This window comes from Microtus pennsylvanicus, chromosome 7 (genome assembly GCF_037038515.1).
Source record: "Microtus pennsylvanicus isolate mMicPen1 chromosome 7, mMicPen1.hap1, whole genome shotgun sequence".
Lineage (NCBI taxonomy): Eukaryota > Metazoa > Chordata > Mammalia > Rodentia > Cricetidae > Microtus > Microtus pennsylvanicus.
Window position 1 is genome coordinate 11,559,363 of NC_134585.1, and position 20,110 is coordinate 11,579,472.

At 48.6% G+C, this 20,110-nt stretch overlaps 2 protein-coding genes across 2 annotated transcripts in view; one reads left to right on the top strand and one right to left on the bottom strand.

Annotated features, from left to right (window-relative positions):
- The first annotated feature begins 3,466 nt into the window (after window positions 1-3,466).
- Window positions 3,467-20,110, top strand: part of Rsph14 (radial spoke head 14 homolog) — a 73,799-nt gene continuing 57,155 nt past the window's right edge. Inside the window, exons 1-3 of the mRNA XM_075978844.1 lie at window positions 3,467-3,699; window positions 4,805-4,907; window positions 10,266-10,384. Of these exons, the coding sequence (XP_075834959.1) occupies window positions 3,501-3,699; window positions 4,805-4,907; window positions 10,266-10,384 (421 nt within the window). The 5' untranslated portion in view covers window positions 3,467-3,500. The remainder of the gene's footprint in view (window positions 3,700-4,804; window positions 4,908-10,265; window positions 10,385-20,110) is intronic.
- Gnaz (G protein subunit alpha z) overlaps window positions 17,715-20,110 on the bottom strand; it is a 49,698-nt gene continuing 47,302 nt past the window's right edge. Inside the window, exon 3 of the mRNA XM_075979988.1 lies at window positions 17,715-19,655. Within this exon, the coding sequence (XP_075836103.1) occupies window positions 19,311-19,655 (345 nt within the window). The 3' untranslated portion in view covers window positions 17,715-19,310. The remainder of the gene's footprint in view (window positions 19,656-20,110) is intronic.

The window sequence follows — 20,110 nt, forward strand, 5'->3', positions numbered from 1 at the left end:
CGCAGGTGGTTGTCACCATGCCGGCAGAGCTCAGTGCAGTGTCATTCAGAATTGTTTGTGGCAAGCCCTCATGTAGTCTAGGTGGACCTCAAATTTTCCATGATAATGGGCATGAACTCCTGATCCCGTTGCCCCCTTCACCCATGTGATAGGATAATAGGCATGTACCATGTGCCAAGTGTCTTTATGTACTTAAGAACATGAGGGTGGGGGTGGTAACTATGGGACCTTAGGCGTTTAAGTCATAGCAGCTAATTAAAGATCAGGAAGGCAGAAATCCAGCTCCAAAAATCAACCTTCATGCAGGGACAGAAAGAATGTCACCGAAAAGGATAAGGCTGCCCCATCTTCTCATCCCCTCCCAGTTGTCCATCAGATGTCAATAGACCCCAGTGAGCAGTCTTCATCAATAGGAGCCTTCAGATCCCTGAAAAGTAATCTAGACAATTGTTATTATAACCCATATCCAGAGGTGTTCTCCGCAGCAGTGGAAGACCATATTAAATATGTGATATTTAAACATCATCGTTGACAGGATTTAGACTTACCCCTAGGGTAGACAGCTCTGAGTGTGTCTAGAAGGATGTTTCCAGAGAGGTTTGACTGCAAAGAGAATACCCACCATGAATAGGACTGGAGTACCAGTTGGGCACCAGCCTTTGCCACCCCTACCTGCTTCCTGTTCTATCAAGTTAGGAGAGTGGGAGGAGTCACAGCTGGGAGTTACCACACCCATTTTATCTTTCTCACCGTGATGGACTCCAATATATGAGCTGAAATAAATAAATCCCTCAATTTTTTTTGGTCAGGTTAATTGGTCATACCAACGAGAAAACTATCAACTTGTCCAAATATGCGTCATTTTAGTCAATGAAGAACAAGGGGAACTAGAGGGTTTTCCTGGAGTTTGTGACCCAACTATAAATCAGCGATCTCCTTAGGCAGGCTCAGACAACCTTTTTACAGGGGTCACCTAAGTCTGTTGGAAAACGCATATTTTACATTGTGATTCATAACACTAGCAAAATTAGTTATGAAGTAGGAACAGAAATGATTTTATGGCTGGAGGTGGGTCACCACACCATGAGGAACTGTGTTAAATGGTTGCAGTGTTAGGAAGGTTGGGAACCACTGATATAAACTGTCTTTCCCAGGCTTGTGTTTGGAACGCCTGGTCCCCGCCTGGTGGAAGCTTGAGACTATGGGGGGGGGGGGGAACTAGGTCACTGGGGGCAAGCCCGTAGAAATCTGTTCTCCGTGGTACGCCTTTCCCCGTATCCTGCTTCATGCGTCCCCACTGCCATAGTTTGCCAAGCGTCCACGGGCTGGAGCTCCTTAAATTCTAAAGCAAACCAAAGCTGTTCTCAGCTCAAGCTGCTTCTGCATTCGGTGATCTGTGAACTGTAGAAGAGGCTTTTAAATTGTAACTCTTCATTCAAGACCATCAGCCACTCTGCATTTACGCTTCTTGGTGTATGTCTGGCACAGAGAGACAATAAACGGAACAGGTACAGGCAAGTTCTTGCTATATTAGGGGTTTGGGCTGGGTCTTATGGAGTCATGTCTATAGATGATAAGACAGGGTCTTGTTATATATTGTGTGTGTTTGAGTTTGTGCAAGGTTTTAGGATGTGTGTGTGTTTATGCAGTCCCCATATGTTGTGTGTATGTTAGGGAAGTTAGGCTGGGCCTGCTATATTGTGTGTAGCATGCTAGGCAGGATTTCAGCATGTTGTATGTATGTGGGAGGGGATCAGGTGGGGTCTGGCTATATTGCGTGTCTACCTCCTATGCAAAGGTAATAAAGAAATACACCACCACCTTCTATCTCAGGTTAGGGGTTTGGACTCAGGACAGAGTCCACTGGGGAGTCAAAGGGGGATGTTAAGCTGGTGCTGTTGGGGCAACCACTCCAGACAGTATGACAGAGTGATAGGCTTGCAGAAATGTGGGTCCTGACTAGGCAGTTTGGGGGACAGGTCTGTGTAATTGTAGGGGAAGCAATTGAATTTCTTTGAGAGTCTTAGCCTTATCATGCATGAAGTTACACCTTCTGAACTCTGATGACCCAAAGCATGCAAAGAACACTGGGAAGAGAAGTGTGAAAATCCTTTCCATTCCCATCGGTACCACAAAAGCGAGCTGTCTTTGTTTTACATAGTAACATTGTAAAATATTGTCCTTCCATTCCCGGCTGGGTTTAGCCTCAGGCTTTCTGCGCCTGCGCCTTGGCCCTCTAGGGGGATGACCAGGAAGCTGCAGACGCTGGCAGTCTCCTAGCAACCAGGTCGCCTGGGACTAGAATGAGCATTCCGGCTGGCAGACACAAGAAGACAACAGGCACTAAAGCAAGTAAGGCAGCTGCAGCGGGTAGGTGCCCCGCAAAGGGCACGGGGGGGGGGGGGGCTTCCTGACCTACCCAGTTCCGTTCACACGGGGCTCACGCCCCCACACGCTGGGTCTCGCCTTTTCATTGGCGGTCGGATTCTTGTAGTGGCGTCTGTGTGCCCCTTACAGGAGGGCAGCCCCTGTCTTGGAGACCATAATTTCCTGGAGTGGAGCCCATTTTAGAGATGGCTGCCACCTTCCCAGCCTGGCCTCTTTCCTCCCCTTGTGGAGTCTGGTTTGTCATTAACTTCAGAACCGAGTCCTGCTCCCGCCACTAAATGTAATTTGATCAGGACAATAAACACAATATATTTCAAGTTCTTGTCAGCCAGGTTCCTGGGTCTCAGTTAAACGACAATGCTGGCAGGGCAAGAAGGAAGCACTCTTATTACCCAATTTCTCAAACTGCACAGACAACACACAGAAGGAATGACGTGTCAAGAGGAACCCGTAGCCTGGGACTGTATCCCATTCCTAACCCCGAAGCCACACTGCCTATAGTTGTTCAAAGAGTGACTGTGTGGGTATTGTGTGCGGGGAGATTATAATAAACCATCCTTTAACCTTCATCCCTTCTTGGGACTATGTCCTACGCATGTGAAAACGTGTCTTTTACATGAAGGAGCAAGACGTGTTTGAAAAACTTCTTTTTTTCCTTAAGTCCTAGACAACATATGTTTCCTTACTTCTAAATGTGAATGACTCTTTATTGAGTGGTTGAGTTAGATGCCAGTTAGGTACCAGTTAAGCAGGGACATCGAAGGAGAGACCATCTTGGGTTTTGCTTGGTTGGCCTCTGTTTTTCTTGGGCCTGTGACCAGTGTACTATCTATTAAGTATCCCAAGCAGTTCCTTCTGTCATTAAGGATGGAGATTTGCAGTTTGGGTTACTTACCTGAGCTGTGACCTTGAGACATCTCGTCAGCCTGTTTGCTTGTCTGTAAATTGAGGTGAGAGGATCTACCCATGTTTGTCTTCACAGGCGGTTTTGAGGCTGAGATGGCTGGCTTCTACACGATAACAGTAATAACAACAGGTTTTTATTTATTTTTTCTCTTATTGGTGGTTTCTACAGAGCTTCGCTTTCAAAGCCCTTTGGCAGGCGTGGAAAGATGGCTCATGCCCGGATCTCCATGTACTTGCCTCCCGACATCGACCCCACGAAGGCTGCCATTGCTTATGGCTGTCGGGCCTTGCCCAAGCTTAATGAAGAGCTGCGATCAGAGACTCTCCTGACAAGGCAGAAAGCCGTAGTGGCTCTGTGTGACCTCATGCACGATCCTGAGTATGTCTATGAGGCCATCAACATAGGTGAGAGCGTCACACCCCAGCCGGTCACGACTGGGGTCCTGGTGGGGCTCAGACATAGGATGGCATTAGAAGAGTTGCTACTTATTAAGCCTGATTTCAGGCCAGCAGTACCTTTAAGTGCAATGTTACCTGCAAAAGAGAGAGAGCATTCTCAGTCTGCAGATATGAAAATCAGTGTTCAGGAGAGCAGCATGAGTCGAAGGTTGCCTAACCAATAAATTAAATAAGAGGGGCTGGAGAGATTGCTCAGAGATTGGGAGCACTTGCCAGTTTTCTGGAGGACCCGAGTTCAGATCCTAGCACCCACATCAGAGAGCCCACAACTGCCTGCAACTCATCTGTAATGAGATCTGGCGCCCTGCTCTGGCGTGCGGGCATACATCGAGGCAGAATGTTGTATACATAATAAATAAATAAATCTTTAAAAAAAGATGAGGGACTAATAAGAAAAATGAGGGTTTGGGGATTTAGCTTAGTGGCAGAGTGCTTACTCAGTTCTCAGTACCGGGGGGGGGGGGAAGCAAAATAACAAAAAGGACAAAAACAAAATAAAACCCCCAAGGTAACTGGCGCACACCTTTAATTCCAGCACTCGAGAGGTAGAGGCAGGAGGATCTCTGTGAGTTCGAGGCCAGGAGCCTGGTCTATATGAAAGGTTCTAGGACAGCAAGGGCTACATAGCAAGACTCTGTCCCGAGGAAAACAGAGAGAGAGAGAGAGAGAGAGAGAGAGAGAGAGAGGGAGGGAGGGAGGGAGGGAGGGAGGGAGGGAGGGAGGGAGGAGAGAAGAGAAGAGAAGAAAAGAGGAGGGGAGGGGAGGGGAGAAAGGGAGGGAGGAGACAAAGAAAGAGAAAGAGAGGGAGGGAGTAGGAGAGGAGAGGAGAAAGGAAGAGAGAGACAGAGAGAGAATGAATTATGAAGCGATTACATGAAATGGTCCCTGGTTATGAACCCCTTCTGCTAACAGACGCTGTGCCACTGACTTGGCTTCCCCAAACCCAAAGTGCAGAAGTTGTGCTTTTCTGTTGCTAAACACTGGGTCACATGTTGATTTCTAGCCAATCTGCTGGACTGGCAGATGTTCAAAAGGTTTCCTCTGTCCACAGGCTGCCTGGGGAGCCTGAAGGCCCTGCTGATGGATGATGATAACTTGGTGCGGATAAAGACCACCGAGGTGCTGTACATCATGGCCACCCATAACATAGGCAGGTGGGCAGCTGCTAGTGGCCACCAAGGTCCCAGTTAGAAGCTGTGCTATTGCCCCTGGGCAGACATCCCTGCACGACTGTGAGCGCTCTAACTTTTCTCTATTTCTTTTATTTGATGATGACAATCCTCTCCGTAGGGCAGTTTGTCTTGTGACAGCCTGACAGAATTGTGTCCCAAACCCTTTCCTTGGCACTGGAGATCAAACCCAGCGCCTCATGCATGCTATGCAGGTGCCGGACCCTGGAGCTGTACCCTAGTTCTGTTCTAGACTAGTTTTTATGTTAGCTCCTGGTTCTGGCCTTCCCACGGTGTAGGTGGGAAGTTCAGACCCAACATCTGCAAAACCGTTGCCATCCCTGAGTTCTCTTTGTCTTCGATCCTCACAGGGAGTGTGGCTTCACCTTCCGTTATTAACACACACCCAGTCTGAATGGGTCTCACCTCTTGCTGCGATGCTGAGGACGAAGTATATAATGCCTGCAAATGGGTCCCTCCTACGTCAAGTTTTATTAGTTACTATTTCTCCTTGCTAGTTTTGTTAGAGACTGGGGTGGTGGTTGGGGCAGGGTGCCTTCTCACAGTAGCTTAGCTCACCCCCTTGACTAGGGAGTACTAGTTGTACTTGGTATCAAAAGCAGAATTCTAGGTAGGGCTATAGATCAGTGGCAGGGCACATGCCTGCCTTGTATAAAGTCCCTTGTCCCACTTCCAATACTCTCTAGTCCCCTGTGTACAGACCACTGTCATTGTATAGATGACCACAGAAAAAGAAAGCAGATCCAAGGACAAGCTGCCAACCATCTCGGGCTTATTTAGTGTAAATACCGACATTCAGAAAGGCTTCGTATCACATCCAAAGTGCCTCGGGTTGTTTTAGAAAAATTCACACCGGCCCTGATGTTATCCCTGCTTTCAGGCCCTTAGTGACCTTCCTGGACTTGCTCCAGCCAGATGCTGATCAGTGCGGTGGCAGGGCATGTCTAGGGGGTACACAGTACCAGCCTGGGCCCTCATTTGAGAAGGCACATCAATGCCGCGGTCAGAGCAGTGAGGTAGGGACACGGGCTCTGGCTTGCCAGTGGTGGGGTACCCTTTCCTGCTCTGCAACCTAGCCAAATCTCTTGATCCCACTTGCTCTGTCTGAGGAAACCTCAGGAGAGAGGACGGCCACTGTGCTCTGGAGTTGGAGGCAGATTGGAATGCCACTTGATCCACCTGTGCTCCCGAGGTTGGGTTTCGATGGGACACTAGGAAGCTCCGTATACTGTTCAATCTGTTTTCTGTTTGGGGGAGGTTGTGGAACCTTCTGGACATGGAGCCTAGCTGTCCTGTCACAGCTGCTGCATGGATTCTATGGGCCACAACCAAGCCTGGGTTCCGGCAGGAGTCGGCCTCTCCCTCTCCCTCTCAGTTTGGTAGAATATAAGCAAGTGTGCTATAAGCTTCTGCTACCACAGACATGGTCCTGCTGACATGCCTTCCCTGCCCTGAAACTCGGCCAGAACACATCTTAAAGCTGCCCCTCCCAAATGTGCTCAGTGCAGGATTCTCCACCTAGCCCCTTCCTTGCACATCACAGTAGATAAGGAAGGAAGGTCGTGCCAACGGAATGCTGTTGGTTTTTGAATTCCTCCCCCAAGTTCAGTGGTGATACTACCCACCCCCTCACATGCTACACCCTTTCTTTTTATCTCCCTACCATTTCCGTCCCTCCCTTCCTTTTTGTGATGGTAGGCATTGAGCTTTATGGCTTTGCATATGCTAACTGAGTACTCTAGAACCCAGCTCCATCTCCAGCCCTCCGCAGTGATGTTATAACTATGGCCAGCTGCTCGGCTCACCAAGCCCTAAGTGACTGTCCCACACTTCCTGTGCTGAAAGTCTTTCACCCCCACATCACCCAAGCAGTGACCAGGAGGAGGAACAAGGATGGCCTCCCAAGCATGGCATCTTGGCACCTCGAGTAGTTAATTCATGCAAAACCCTGGGGTGCGGGAAGCTCCCTGAGAATTCCAGTCCTTGTTCTTTGCTGGCACTCTGGCAAAGGAGCCACATTCTCTCCCCTCCCCCCTGTGATGTTTTTATTAATTATTTGGGAACTTCATGCAGTGCACCCCAATCACACTCACTCCCCATTCTTCCCAGGCTCACCATTCCACCCTTGTGCCACCCCCATAAAACAACAAAAACAAACAAGCAAACACTAAGAACAGTTTGTGTTCCCCATACACTCATTTGGAGCATGGTCAGACTCCCAGGAGGAGCCACATTCTTTATAGTCCAACGACTTTCTTTAGTATTTTTTTTCCCCCTGGATGTTTTTGCCTTTACATTTTTTATTGTTACCAACAATTCATTGTACAAAACCATGAATTTCTTTTAATCTGTTGGTGCTGGGGACTGAGCCCAGGGATTCACACTCAGCACCTGCTTTTCCAGTGAGCTCTATCCCCAGCTTCCCTCCCTCTCATCTTCCTCCTTCCCTTCTCTTTTCCTTCCCTCCTTCTCACTGTATCCTCCAGGCTAGCCCCAAACTCCAGGGTAAAAAGTGATCCTCCTGTCATAGCCCTTTGAGAATTGGGACCAAGAAGCATGGCAGCCCAGTCTGCATAGCATACCTGGCGTGGATGGATCACCGGGGAGGAACGGCGGAAACCCAGTAGCTCTGGAATGGGTGTGTCCTGCGCCATTTTCTTTTTCTGGAACACTGCAAATCGGTACAGTGCTCACCAGTGTCAGGGCACCATAACTGGCTGGGCACGTCCTTTGTGCTGGTCGTTTATAGAAGAGCTTCACACATGACTTTAATCTATTCCTAAATCCACTCTGACAGATGTGGCCTCAGAAGGGTCCTTTGCAGATGCTGTCGGCTACTTCAAAGAAATAGGTCATAATCAAGAAATAAACACTGTATTACCTTTAAATTGTCCATTTAACTAAAAACACAAATGACAAGACCTGTGTGAGACCCAGGGCTTTACTAGGATATGGGTCCATCAGGTGGTGTTTCCTATGGACTTTTCTGGTTAAAGCACCAGTTTGATTTGTAGTATGTTTCTCAAAAGCACACTAAGATCAAAAAAGGCACTATTGAAATAATCTGCATACAAAAAAAACGTGGAATGGCTTACAGTCATCTCACTTTCTTTAAGAGAATCATTTGAGTTTTTACGTAGTATTCAAGTTTTCTTTCAAGAGGAAATAAAAGCAATTCTTTATCTAATTGGCTTACCTAATAGTTAATGAACTTACGTGTAATCGTAACAAGTGCAGAGGGCAGCTTGGGTCTGGAGGGAAGCAGCTGGCTGCCAGCAAACTCGTAAGTAGCTGGGAGAAGACAAGAGAGGCAGGAAGGGCTGGGGACATCTGGGGGTGCCAGGCCTGTGAAATCTCTCCCTGGGAGCCGGAGTTGTAGAACGGTGGTGAGCTCAGCTCCACTGTGCTGGCAAGGTGGGTTCCAGGGTTCTGTTGCCTTGTGCCACTTCACAGTGGTGGCGCTGATGCTCAAAGCGGTGATAAAAATCCAGGCTTAGAGGGATCCCAAGACGCTGCTCAAAAGCGGGAGGGCAGCGCCGTGATTCTTGCCACCCCACAAGCCACAGTACTTTGCGTTTCTGACCTCCCAGGTCTCTAGAATATAGCGGATCTCTCTGGTCTTGGAGTCCAGCAGAGTCACTGACCTGATCTTAATCTGAGCCTCTTCAGAGATCATACTATAGAGCTATAGTAATAAAAACAGCATTGCACTGGCATAAGAACAGACATATTGGTCAGTGGGATAGAATGGAAGCCCCATGTGTAAGCACATATTCCTACGGCCACCTTACTTTTGACAAAAGAGAAAAACAAGTCAAAATACACATTGGAGAAAAGAGCATCTTCAGCAAAATGATGCTAGCCAAACTAAATAGCCATGTGTAGAAGAACGGAACTAGAGTATTATTTCATACCTAGCCATCTATCACAAAACTCCAAATGGATCAGGATTTCAATGTAAGTCTTGATACCCTGAATCTGATAGAAGAAAATGTAGAGAATATACCTGAACTTTTTGGCAGAGGAAAAGACTTTCTGATCAGGACACTCGGACCAATAATTAGTAAATGGGACCTCATGAAACTAGAAAGCTTCTATACGGCAAAGAAAGCAACCATTCTGAAGAAAACAGTCTACAGAATGGGAAAACCACTTAACAGCTGTACCAGTTATAGCCTGACTATACAAAGAACCCCCCTCCCCCCCAAAAAAACACTAAACTCCAAGGAAACAACCCAGTTAAAAATGAAGCATGAAACTAGGCAATCAAAGAGTTCTCATGGTTCTCATTCTCATGGAATTCCAGCACTTGGGAGGCAGAGGCAGGTGGATCTCTGTGAGTTCGAGGCCAGTCTGGTCTACAGACAGAGTTCCAAGACAGGTTCCAAAACTACAAAGAGAAACCCTGTCTTAAAAAACCAACAAATAATCAAACAAACGAACAAAAGATGAAATATGAATAGGTCAGAAACATTTTCAAACATATTCAACATCCTCAACTATCATGGAGAAGCATATTAAAATTACTTTGAGATTTCAACTTACTCCTGTCAGAAGGGCTAAGATTAAAAAAATGATGACAAACGCTAGCATGGATGTAAGGAAAAAAAGACGTCTTCACAGCTAGTGGGAGTGCAAACTGGATGCAGCCACTACGGAAATCAGTGTGGCAGCTCCCCAGAAAGCTAGAAATAGATGTACCACACAATCCAGCTAGACCCTGAGTCCTGCCGTAGAGATAGCTGGTCACCGGTGTTCCGTGCTGCTCTATTCACAATATCCAGGGAAAAGAAACAACCCAGGTGCCCATAAACCGGCGAATGGATAATGAAGATGCAGCGATTTACACAACAGAGAATAGCATTCGGTTGTTAAGACAAATAAAATTGGGTTTGGAGAGATGGCCAGTGCTTAAGAATACTTGTTTTTTTTAATATTTTTTTTTTATTTATTATGTGTACAGCATTCCTTCCATGTGTGCCCCACAAGCCAGAAGGGGGCGCCAGGTCTCATTATAGATGACTGTGAGCCACCATGTGGTTGCCGGGAATTGAACTCAGGACCTCTGGAAGAGCAGTCAGTGCTCTTAACCACTGAGCCATCTCTCCAGCCCAAGAATACTTGTTGCTCTTGCAGAGAACCTGGGTTTTGATTCTCAGCACCCATATGGTGGTTCCAGTTCCAGGTTTTTTACTGACATTCTTGGCCACATGTGATATATACACATACATGCAGACAAAACAACCATAACACATAAATACATACTTTAAAAAAAACCCTGAAATGGTCTTCTGACGTGGAAACCCATCTTCCCTTCTTTAGAACTGGCTTCTTACAGAATGGCATCATCATAGCCCTGTCGTTCCTGCTGAGTGATTTCCAGACAGTCTGCAGGGAAAACCTACACCAGGCATACAAGCATCTGGCGCAGCTGCCTGAAGGTAGGGTTGCATCACGCATGGAATCTGGTAGATGACCGTCAGTGGTCCTTCCCTCTAGGTCAGTTTGTGCAGAGCCGCAGATCACAGTCCTTGGTACTCCCCCCATTAAAATGACCTTGGGGCTGGGCATAGTGGTGTGCAACCTGTTCCCCCAGCTACTCCTCAGCGCTGAGGAGGACCAGCCTGGACTGCAGAGGAAGACTTTGTCTTATAACCATAGCAGTAGCAACAAAGTTACCTTTTTGTTAAAATATGACAAATGTATTCTACAAAGTTGGGAGTATAGCTCAGAAGCAGGACAAAGCTGGAGTCCCATCCATTTCTAAACACAAGAACCAGTGGATAGTCTGTTAACTTGTAACAAACAAGCACAAGTAAAAGCCTGGTAGCCTGTTCCACAGTTCCAAGCCTTTCCACTGACCGCATTCTGGGTTCCCCTTCCTTAGGGTGACTCCCGCAGTTTGTGAGGCCGCACGCTGGGTTGTCTGGTGTTTTTTATTTTGGGGACACTGGCATTGAACCCAGGCTTCACATGTGCAGACCAATAATCCATCATGGAGTTTACATTCCTAGTTTAGTTTATGACTCTAAGCTTTATGAAAATGAGGCTATTCAGTCTATACTGTTTTGGTTTTAGATGATTTTGTTTAGTTTTTTATTTCTGGATCATAAATGATTTTCGAAGGTTAGGATTTGCATTAAGTGAGTATATTCCGGGTTTCTCTGTTCCCGCCGAGGGACATCTGATTGTATCCACGGAAGACACAGACATAGTCCAAGTACTCTCTGTATCTCTTCCCATATAGTACCCTTCCTTTTCGCTTCCCTTGACCACTAGCGATTTAGTGAATACAGCATGCACATAGATGTTTGCCACAGGTAGAGTATATAAAAATGTGTGTGTGTATAAAATGTTACTTTGTATATTTAAGTCTGAGTTAAGTGGATCTTGCTGTATGTATCCCTTTGCAACTTAAAAACACCCCCAAGAAGTAATATTATAATTTTGAAATAATTGTGTATATGATGTACATCTCTTTCCACACAGTATCGCACATCACAGTTGTTGTTTGATGATGATGATGGTGTGTGTGATGGGTGTGATGGGTGTGGAGGGCAGTGGGCGACTTCTGAACTTTTGGGAGTTGGTTCTTGCCTTCCACCTTGTAGAGGTAAAGTTTGGTTGGCTCCTGATGTGGGATTAAAGGTGAGAGCCACTAAGCCCAGCTCTTGAAGGTATTGTGACATGTTCCCATGTCCTGCATATCCAGGCTAGCTGGCCCATGGACTTCTGGGCACGTCGGGTTCTGCCTTCTGTTTCTGCCTTAGAAATGCTAGGATTGCACAAGCTTGCTTCTGCATCCACTTTTTAAAAAACATGGATTCCAGGGATAGAATTCAGGTCACCAGGATTGTGTGGCAAGTCCCTTTACCTGTGGAGTCACCTCACTGGCCCTAATATTATAATTTGGAAATGGACTCATGTTGTACCGAAGGGTCTTGGACTCTCACTGTACTCTTTTGCCATTTGAATATATTTTTGTTGGTTTGTTTTGGTTTGTTTTTTGAGACAGGGTGTCTTTGCATAACAGCCCTGACTGCTGTAGCTCACTTTGTAGACCAGACTGGCCTTGAACTCACAGAGATTTTCCTGCCCCTGTCTCTCAAGTGCTGGGATTAAAGGTGTGTGCCACCATGCCCAGCTTTTGAATGTATTGTGACATGTTCCCATGTTGACTGTTTCTGCTTCTGGGCCACCGAAGGAATGAGTAATGAGTGTCTCCGCACAGACCTGCATCTCTCACAGATCTTCCTGGTTCACAAGAAGGATGCTCTACGGAGTCTGCTAGGGAAGGTGATGCTGGCCTCCGAAGCATGCCTGCCTTCACCTTAGCAGAATACCAAACTGCTCCTCAGCCTCCCCTCCCCCAGCCAGTGGCATCCTTGTCAGTTAGCCCAATGGTGTGCCGTGGTAGATCACCCTGGATGGTGTAATGGCTGTGACCAGTGGGAATGAACATCTCTCTGCTTGGCATGGCCTCAGGCTCCTCTCTGCTCAGTGCTTCTAGGCAGCTGGGATCCATCCTGCCAATTAGTTCTTCTACTTCTTGTTAACCTGAAGGAGTTGTCCTAGATCCCAAGCGTTTGTTGACTACCTGCACTGACAATATCACTTTTCCTGGACTGGTTGGGTAGCATGATGGTTAATCTCCATTTCAGACTCAATGACATCCAGAATCACCTAGAAGATGGGCCCTGGGCATGAGTGTGAGGAACTATCTCGGGCATGTTATTTGGGGGTGGGAACACCCACCCACTGTGCGTGGCATCATGCCCTGGGCTGGGAGCCTAAATTAAAGGAGAAAGTGAACTGAACACATGTATTGGTCACTCTCTGCTTTCTGACTGGGAACGTGACACTGGCAACTGCCCCAAGCTCCTGCCGCTGCGACTTCGTTGTGATGGACTCTTCCTGGATCTGTGAGCCAGATAAACTGCTCCTTCCTTAAACTGCGTCTGTCCAGAGCATTTTATCACAGCCATAGGAAAAGCAGCTGCAACAGGTGGCTTCGCGTTATTTGTTCATTTGTTGCCCCTGAAGGTTCTCCATGTGGAAGACAGTCTCACCAGCCTTTCCTTGGTGCTTTCCCCTGAGGGGCGGGGCACTGAACCCGAGCTCTTGAAGACACTCCAGCGTGTTTCCTAGGAAGCAGGAGCCTTTGTTTTTCACTTTTAGATTATGAAGGTTGTACCCTGAATGGAGCTTCTAGAAAGAAGGTCTTCTTTCTAGACCTTACCAATCAATACTGCCAGGGCTCTGAAGTGGTGTCCTGGGTTCTCTCAGATGCCCCAGCCCATCTCCCTGTAGAACCCAAGCAACACAAAGAGCAGGGAGTCTATACCCAAATAACTCGAGGAGTAGCGGGTCTGCTGTGTTGACAAGCCCAGTGAACACAAGTCTCTCTGGAGACCCTGGAACCAGCTCTTAGTCACAGGCCTTGATGGCTGCTGATCACTGTGGATGAGGCCTCCAGCAGGGAGGTCAGGGCAGCCTGGTGGAAGGGTTGGCAGCAGGGGCTGGGGTGGTGACTGGGACAATGGGCAGAGGGAGGGAGGCAGTGTGGTAGATGCCTGGGGAGATGAATCTTGGGGTCACTCGGGTGTTGTGGCTTTTGGGTACACTGGTATGCTAGGCTGTATGTCACATGGTGTCCTAGCTGGGCCTCTGGTGGGGCATGGACTTCTACTTTGGCATCTCTCTCATCAGTATGTGACACAGGGCAGTAGCTGTTGGGGGGAGCCTGTGTAGTTTGTCTGGGTGCTCAGCTAGCTTGCAGCGTATGTTATGGGGCTTCCTGTCCATGGCCACATTGGAAAAGGTTTTTCTTTTTTTAACCATGGCACCCTTGCCACCTGTTGCTCCCATGGCACCACCAGTGCCTGGCCTCTATACCATCTTGTGTATAGCTAATATTGTTTAGAAGTATATTTTCTCCTTCTTAATCCTTGGCACTACCGAGGTCTGCCTTGTTCTCAGAATAACCAGCAGGGGGTGCTCCAGGACTAGGGCCTGTCCCAGTGACTGGCTTCTCAAGTCCTAAGGGATTATCCTGTTATGAGAAGAGAAACCAAAACAGAAGAGATAAATGCCACAAAAGGGGCTGCTAGGCCAGGATCCCCAGAAACTGGTGGCCTCGAGTGCCCACCCAGGATCCTCTTTTGTTTCAGGCACTGGCTGGGTATCTGGGTGAGTTTGGCCTGGTCCTTTCTCACGCTACTCCTCCTGTTGAGCCTGGCTCACAGATGCTGGTGTTAGGTATAATTTGCTGTCTCTGGCTTTGGGTCAGGGCCTGGTGATGGATGCAGGTACCCCTTCTTTCTTTTAAAAAAAATTTATTTATTTATTATGTATACAACATTCTGCCTCGATGTATGCCCGCACGCCAGAGCAGGGCGCCAGATCTCAGTACAGATGGTTGTGAGCCACCATGTGGTTGCTGGGAATTGAACTCAGGACCTCTGGAAGAGCAGCCAGTACTCTTAACCTCTGAGCCATCTCTCCAGCCCCCAGGTACCCCTTCTAAACAGAGGTACCTGCAGTCAGTGATGGATGGAGTGATGGGGTGCAACCTCCATGTGTGGAAATCATTCCCTGGCTTTAGGCCATGTCTCGATCTCAGTGGGGGCAGTGGGTGCCACAGGAAGATGTCTGCGTGCGGTTTTGAATCTGGCAAGGCTAAAATGCCACAGGGAGCTCCCCTGGAGTCATACTGTCTGGGCTTGAGTGAGATCTGGGAAGCTATTTCCACCGGGAGCTGAACCTGCAGGGACTGACTATTCCCCAAAGTGAAGGGCTGCTGGAGAAATGGTCCCTTCACTGGGATACCTCAGCCCCGGGCAGGCGACCCTGTTTTCTGCAGCATCTGCCCGTTTCCTGGGGGCCTATGAAGTACTCCAGGAAGCCCTAACTCCCCTTGCAGCTGACACCACACCCATGTCCTTAGCCTGACAGTGCAAGCTGTCCTGTCCCTGGCCTTAGCTAGGATAATGCCTGGCTACAAGGATCTATTTGGTTTCTGGGCTGCTGTCAGTAGTTTCTGGGTGTGTCCTCCTTTCCTTTCAACCCCGAAACCTCCAGCAGGATAGATCCTTTATCCGTCTTTTCCCTGTCAAGACTGACTAGGGTCCCGGAACTTACCCTCAACAGCTCTCTTGGGCCAAGCAGCCTTTCACAGCTACTTCCATTAGGTTCTCATACTATCCCTTCGGGTTCAAAACAGCCTATTAACAATGCAATTACCGAAGGGACTAGGTCCCCTGGGACCACACTCTAGGCTGTGTTGGCTGGCACCTGGTGCGGGAACTACCCCGGTCCTGACGCTTCCTGTTAGGCTTCTGTGGGTGAGGTGAGTCCCCCAGAGTGCCATCCAGCCTCTGGTGGCTGCTCACTCTCATGGTGCAGTGCTGCCCTCCATGACGTCTGCCCCTGTGCCAGCTGGGCCCACTCTCTGCCCATTTGTCTCAGATGTCTGCTTTTACCTAGGGCCTAGATAGACCACCTACAAGCCTTTGGGGGTATAGATTGGCCAAGTCATTTGTTATGCTGTTTCGTGGTGGTAATTTGTCCCGTTAGGGTCCCTACCTTGTGTGTGTGTGTGTGTGTGTGTGTGTGTGTGTGCGCATATAGGCATATGTGTGTGTGTGTGTGCGCATATAGGCATATGTGTGTGTATGTGCGCATATAGGCCTATGTGTGTGTGTGTGTGTGCGCATATAGGCCTATGTGTGTGTGTGTGTGTGTGTGTGTGCGCGCATATAGGCCTATGTGTGTGTGTGTGTGTGTGTGGAGCCATACATAACCTTGGGTTTTAGTCCTTGGGAACTGTCCATCTTGGGAACATCAATAACTATGTTGAGACAGGTTATTCTACTGGGAGGTATGCTAGGCTGTTGACCTCCCCAGTACTGGGGTTACAAACCCACACCATGATGCCCAGCTTTTCACAGCGATGCTGGGAGTTGAACTCTGATTCTCATGCCTGGGCAGCAAGCACCTGACCAAGTGAGCATCTTCCCATGCTCTTTCCTCATTGGCCAATCAGAATCAACAATCTTAGCCTCTTAGGAATGGGATGCAGAGCACAGCTGTCAAGGGCAGCCAGCATCACTGCAACCATCAAGGATGCCCTGCGTCAGCGACCATGCAAGACACCAAGGAAGGTCATAGTCCCGGACAGTGCTGTCTTGTGGAAAAGGCTGGACAGTACCTGCAGAGGTGGGCCACTTCCTTCAGTTATTCTTGCCATCAGCTTCTCACTAATTTTCGTGTAAAACTGTTGCCAATCTCCCTACTAAGGCTGGCTATTGGTATTTACCTGGTAGGCCTCTCCTGACCCTTAGGGTCAGCTTGTGCCCCCAGGGGAAGGAAATGGGTCAGGCAGCACCTTGTGGTGGAATCAGTGGAACTTGCTATATTATACCGACCTGAATGGGTGGAATTTGCCTATACTGACCTGGAGTGGGTGAGCATGGGAAGGTAGAGATATGGGGAGGGAAGAGATTTACAGACAGACTGAGGACCCTGAAGGATGGAAATACCCAGGACTGTGAGGTGGGAGAGCAAGAGGGAAGGAAGGAAGAACCGTCACAGGTGAACTGTGGTGGACATCCAGAGAGGCCAGCGTGGAGCGCAGAATGGAGGTCTGTCTGGGGAGGATATGGTAGTTGGTGCTGCTGGTGAGCCTGACAGGGTCTCGACTCTCCTAGGAGATAAGGCTCTGGGCAGGAGAGATTAGCTCAGTCACTGGACAAGTGTGTGAAGGATTATGTAGACTAGGTAAACAGAGGAGGGAAGGACCCACTTTGATTCAGGGTAGTGCCGTGTCACACACTGGGTTCCACGCAGAACACAAAGGGGCAAATGGACACTCATATTCCTGACCATGGATACAACGTCATCAGCCACTCTTACTGCTATGATTTCCCCGCCACAACGGCCTAGAACCTCAAATTGTGAGCCAAAGTAAATCCCTCCTTCCTCAAGCTGCCTTTCTCAGTTATTTTAACCATAGTACTAGCCATAGCAACAGGACAAGTTACCCATTAAGGGGTTGGGAGGGATCACGAGAAAGTGCTCATGGAGCTCCAGAGGAACGCCGTTTCCTGGGTCAGGCCTCCTCCGCTCCCTGTACACACCAAGGGAGGCCGGATCTTTCTGTATTCCCTTCAGCTGTGTATTTTTAGGTTAAAGATGCTCACAGTGAAATTAGTTTTCTGTTTCACAGTTGGTATCAAAAGAACAAAGTACGCCTCAATGACTTACAGTTGAACATTTTTTTTTCTTTTTTCTTTTTTTGTTTTTTGAGACAGGGTTTCTCTGCGTAGCTTTGGAGCCTGTCCTGCAACTCACTTTGTAGACCAGGCTGGCCTCAAACTCACTGAGATCCACCTGCCTCTGCTTCCCTAGTGCTGGTATTAAATGCGTGCACCACCACCGCCCGGCACAGTTGAACGTTTTATCTCCTTAAACAACCCCACCCCCACCCCCCAGGTTCTTGCCGTTGGTGACATGGGGACAAGTGAAGAAGATTCCCACATAGGTAGGAGTGTAGGTGAACCAGAGACCCAGGTCTGTGTCTGAGATGTTTGCGAGGATGCTGGCTGTCCTACACTCAGGGCTCTGTCTGGAGTTCTCCCTGGAGGATGTGCAGGTACATAGACGTGGAGAGGGAGTGGGAGAGACCCCAGTGGAGAGTGTCTCTAGCTGCTTTAGATGGCACCGAGTCATCTGCACACGAGCCACACACAGCACACAGGAACAAGGTCTGGCTCCATTCAGGGTATTTTATTTTCTTAAAGTAGACAATCTTTGACTTTTATATGCTCATCAGCTCTTCTCTCCCGCTGTACATCCCAACTCCTTGGCCGCGATTCTATACATTGACCTTGAACTCATGGGTACCAAACAAAGGGTTGAGAAAGATTTGGCAAGGGCTCTAGTGGTGCCACCCCCTTGGCAGCAGGGGTTTTGGATTCCTGCACAGCCAGGGCTCTTTTAGGACCAGTGCCCGTGGGCCCTGGGACTAGAAAGCCTGGAATGCATGGTACCAGCAGGGCTTCCTTCAGGCCACAACTCTGGCTGTGCCTTCACAGGAGTCTGAACAGCTCCCAGCCTACCTCAGGCTTGGAGTATCTGGGGGCCAGGGAGTAGCATCTCTTGCCTTCCCTTCCTTCATTTGGCAAAACCATAGATAATTTACACCTTAAATATCAAGACATTTAGCTATTGTTCATTCGCTCCTAGGTAAAGAACCTTCTGTAAATACATCACATTTATTTTTTTTCTTAAATAAAAACAAAGCAGAAAACGGCACCAATTACAAGAGGACGCTGCAGAGGCTTATGTACACGTGTCCCATGAGGCTGGCGTCGGGGTGCCACTTGCCCCACAATTCTTTGGAGCCGAGGAGCAGAATCGTCCTATGACTTCTATACTCAGCAAGCCAGACACAAAAGGGACACCTGAAATAAAACGTGTTTTGAAAATCTGCATTTAAAAAAGAATATTTAATCACATCTGAAACCGTAGGTTTTTTTTCTGCGAAACATAAAAATTTGGCCAAAAATAAAAATTAAAAAAAAAAAACCAACAAAAAAACGAAGATGCCAGAGAAGAAAAACCAGGTTTCCTTTTATAAAACATGAGACCAGCAGAAGGGAAGCTGGAAACCCAGCTGGCCTAGTTTGAAAGAAACGATGCCACTCATTTTCCTGGGTTAATTTTTGCTGCATACATTTTAGCTGTTTAAAAAGAGCCACCAGTGGTCAGAAGTCCGATTCTTACAGTCACTTCTTTCCCCAGGTCCGAGGTACTGGACACACGTGGTGCAGAGTGGCTGAGCTGGGTTTGGCTAGCAGGGAAGGTACACAGTCCCTGCTCTGGGCCTCCCTTCTGGTCAGTGATAGTCCCCAGTCCAGAGCTCAGTTGATGAGCTGGCCTTCTTCCGGGCAAGGGGCACAGCTGGCCGGACCTGGTCCCAGTCCTGCAGCCTCTCCCCCCCGGGCAGTCCAATGTGAACCCCCATGCAGAGTGGGGCCAACTCAGGAAGGCAGAGTGAAGGGGGCGAGATGGCCTTGGAACGAACTTGTGACAGCAGCTCAAGAGGAAACCTCAACACTTTGGGGAACTTAGCCATCTCCGGATGTGCGTGTGTGCGTGTCTGTGTGTCTACCTACCTAGCAATCTACCCAAATATATTTATGTTTGCGGAAACGTGGGGGCCAAGAAGGCAGAGGCTGGGGGTGGGGTGGGGACACATTCTTCAAGCCCCCTGTTTTCTGCCCCTGGGGTTGGGCCTCTCTAGCATGAGTTGGGGCATGACACCCCGTGGGTTTCACCACAGGCAAGTGGGCTGTGCCTGGCTCCTCAGCAAAGGCCAATGTACTTGAGATTGTTCTGTATAATGACATCTGTCACCGCGTCAAAAACAAACTGGATGTTACTGGTGTCGGTGGCACAGGTGAAGTGGGAGTAGATTTCCTTGGTTTCCTTGTTGCGGTTTAGGTCCTCGAACTGACGCTGGATATAGACCGCAGCCTCCTCATACGTGTTCTGACCCTTGTACTCTGGGAAACAGACACTGAGCGGGATGCGCCGAATCTTCTCTGCCAGGAGGTCCTTCTTGTTCAGGAAGAGGATGAGAGAGGTGTTGATGAACCAGTTGTTGTTGCAGATGGAGTCAAACAGGCGTAGGCTTTCTGCCATTCGGCTCTGGGGTTGTGAGGAGGGAAGTGCTGGCGTTAGTCTTGCAGTGAGCAGAGAGAGAACTTAGACCCACAGCCTCGCCGCCAGGAGGCGCTCCCGAGACTGCCTGCCTAGTTCTAGGCTCCTCCCCCCAGCATCATACTTCCGCCAGGAGTCCTCCCCCTCTTTAGTTCAAATCAGTCTTTACCCATCTCCCTTAGCAACAACTGACAGCCTACTTCCTCCTAAGTACCGAGGGGTTTCCTACCCCTTCCGGAAACCTCCTCTGGGCAATGATGCTCAAGTGGCCTCCATCTGCGGCATGAGGGCCGAGGCAGTGCCCAATCAAGCCTCCTTGCACCCTAGGGATGCAGGCCCTTCCATACTTATTCTGTCTGAGGACCCATTTCAAACAGGGCTAGCTCCTGGACCTCTCCACACTCACACTTAGAAGCTCAAGTCTTCCAAGGGGAGTTTCTCCT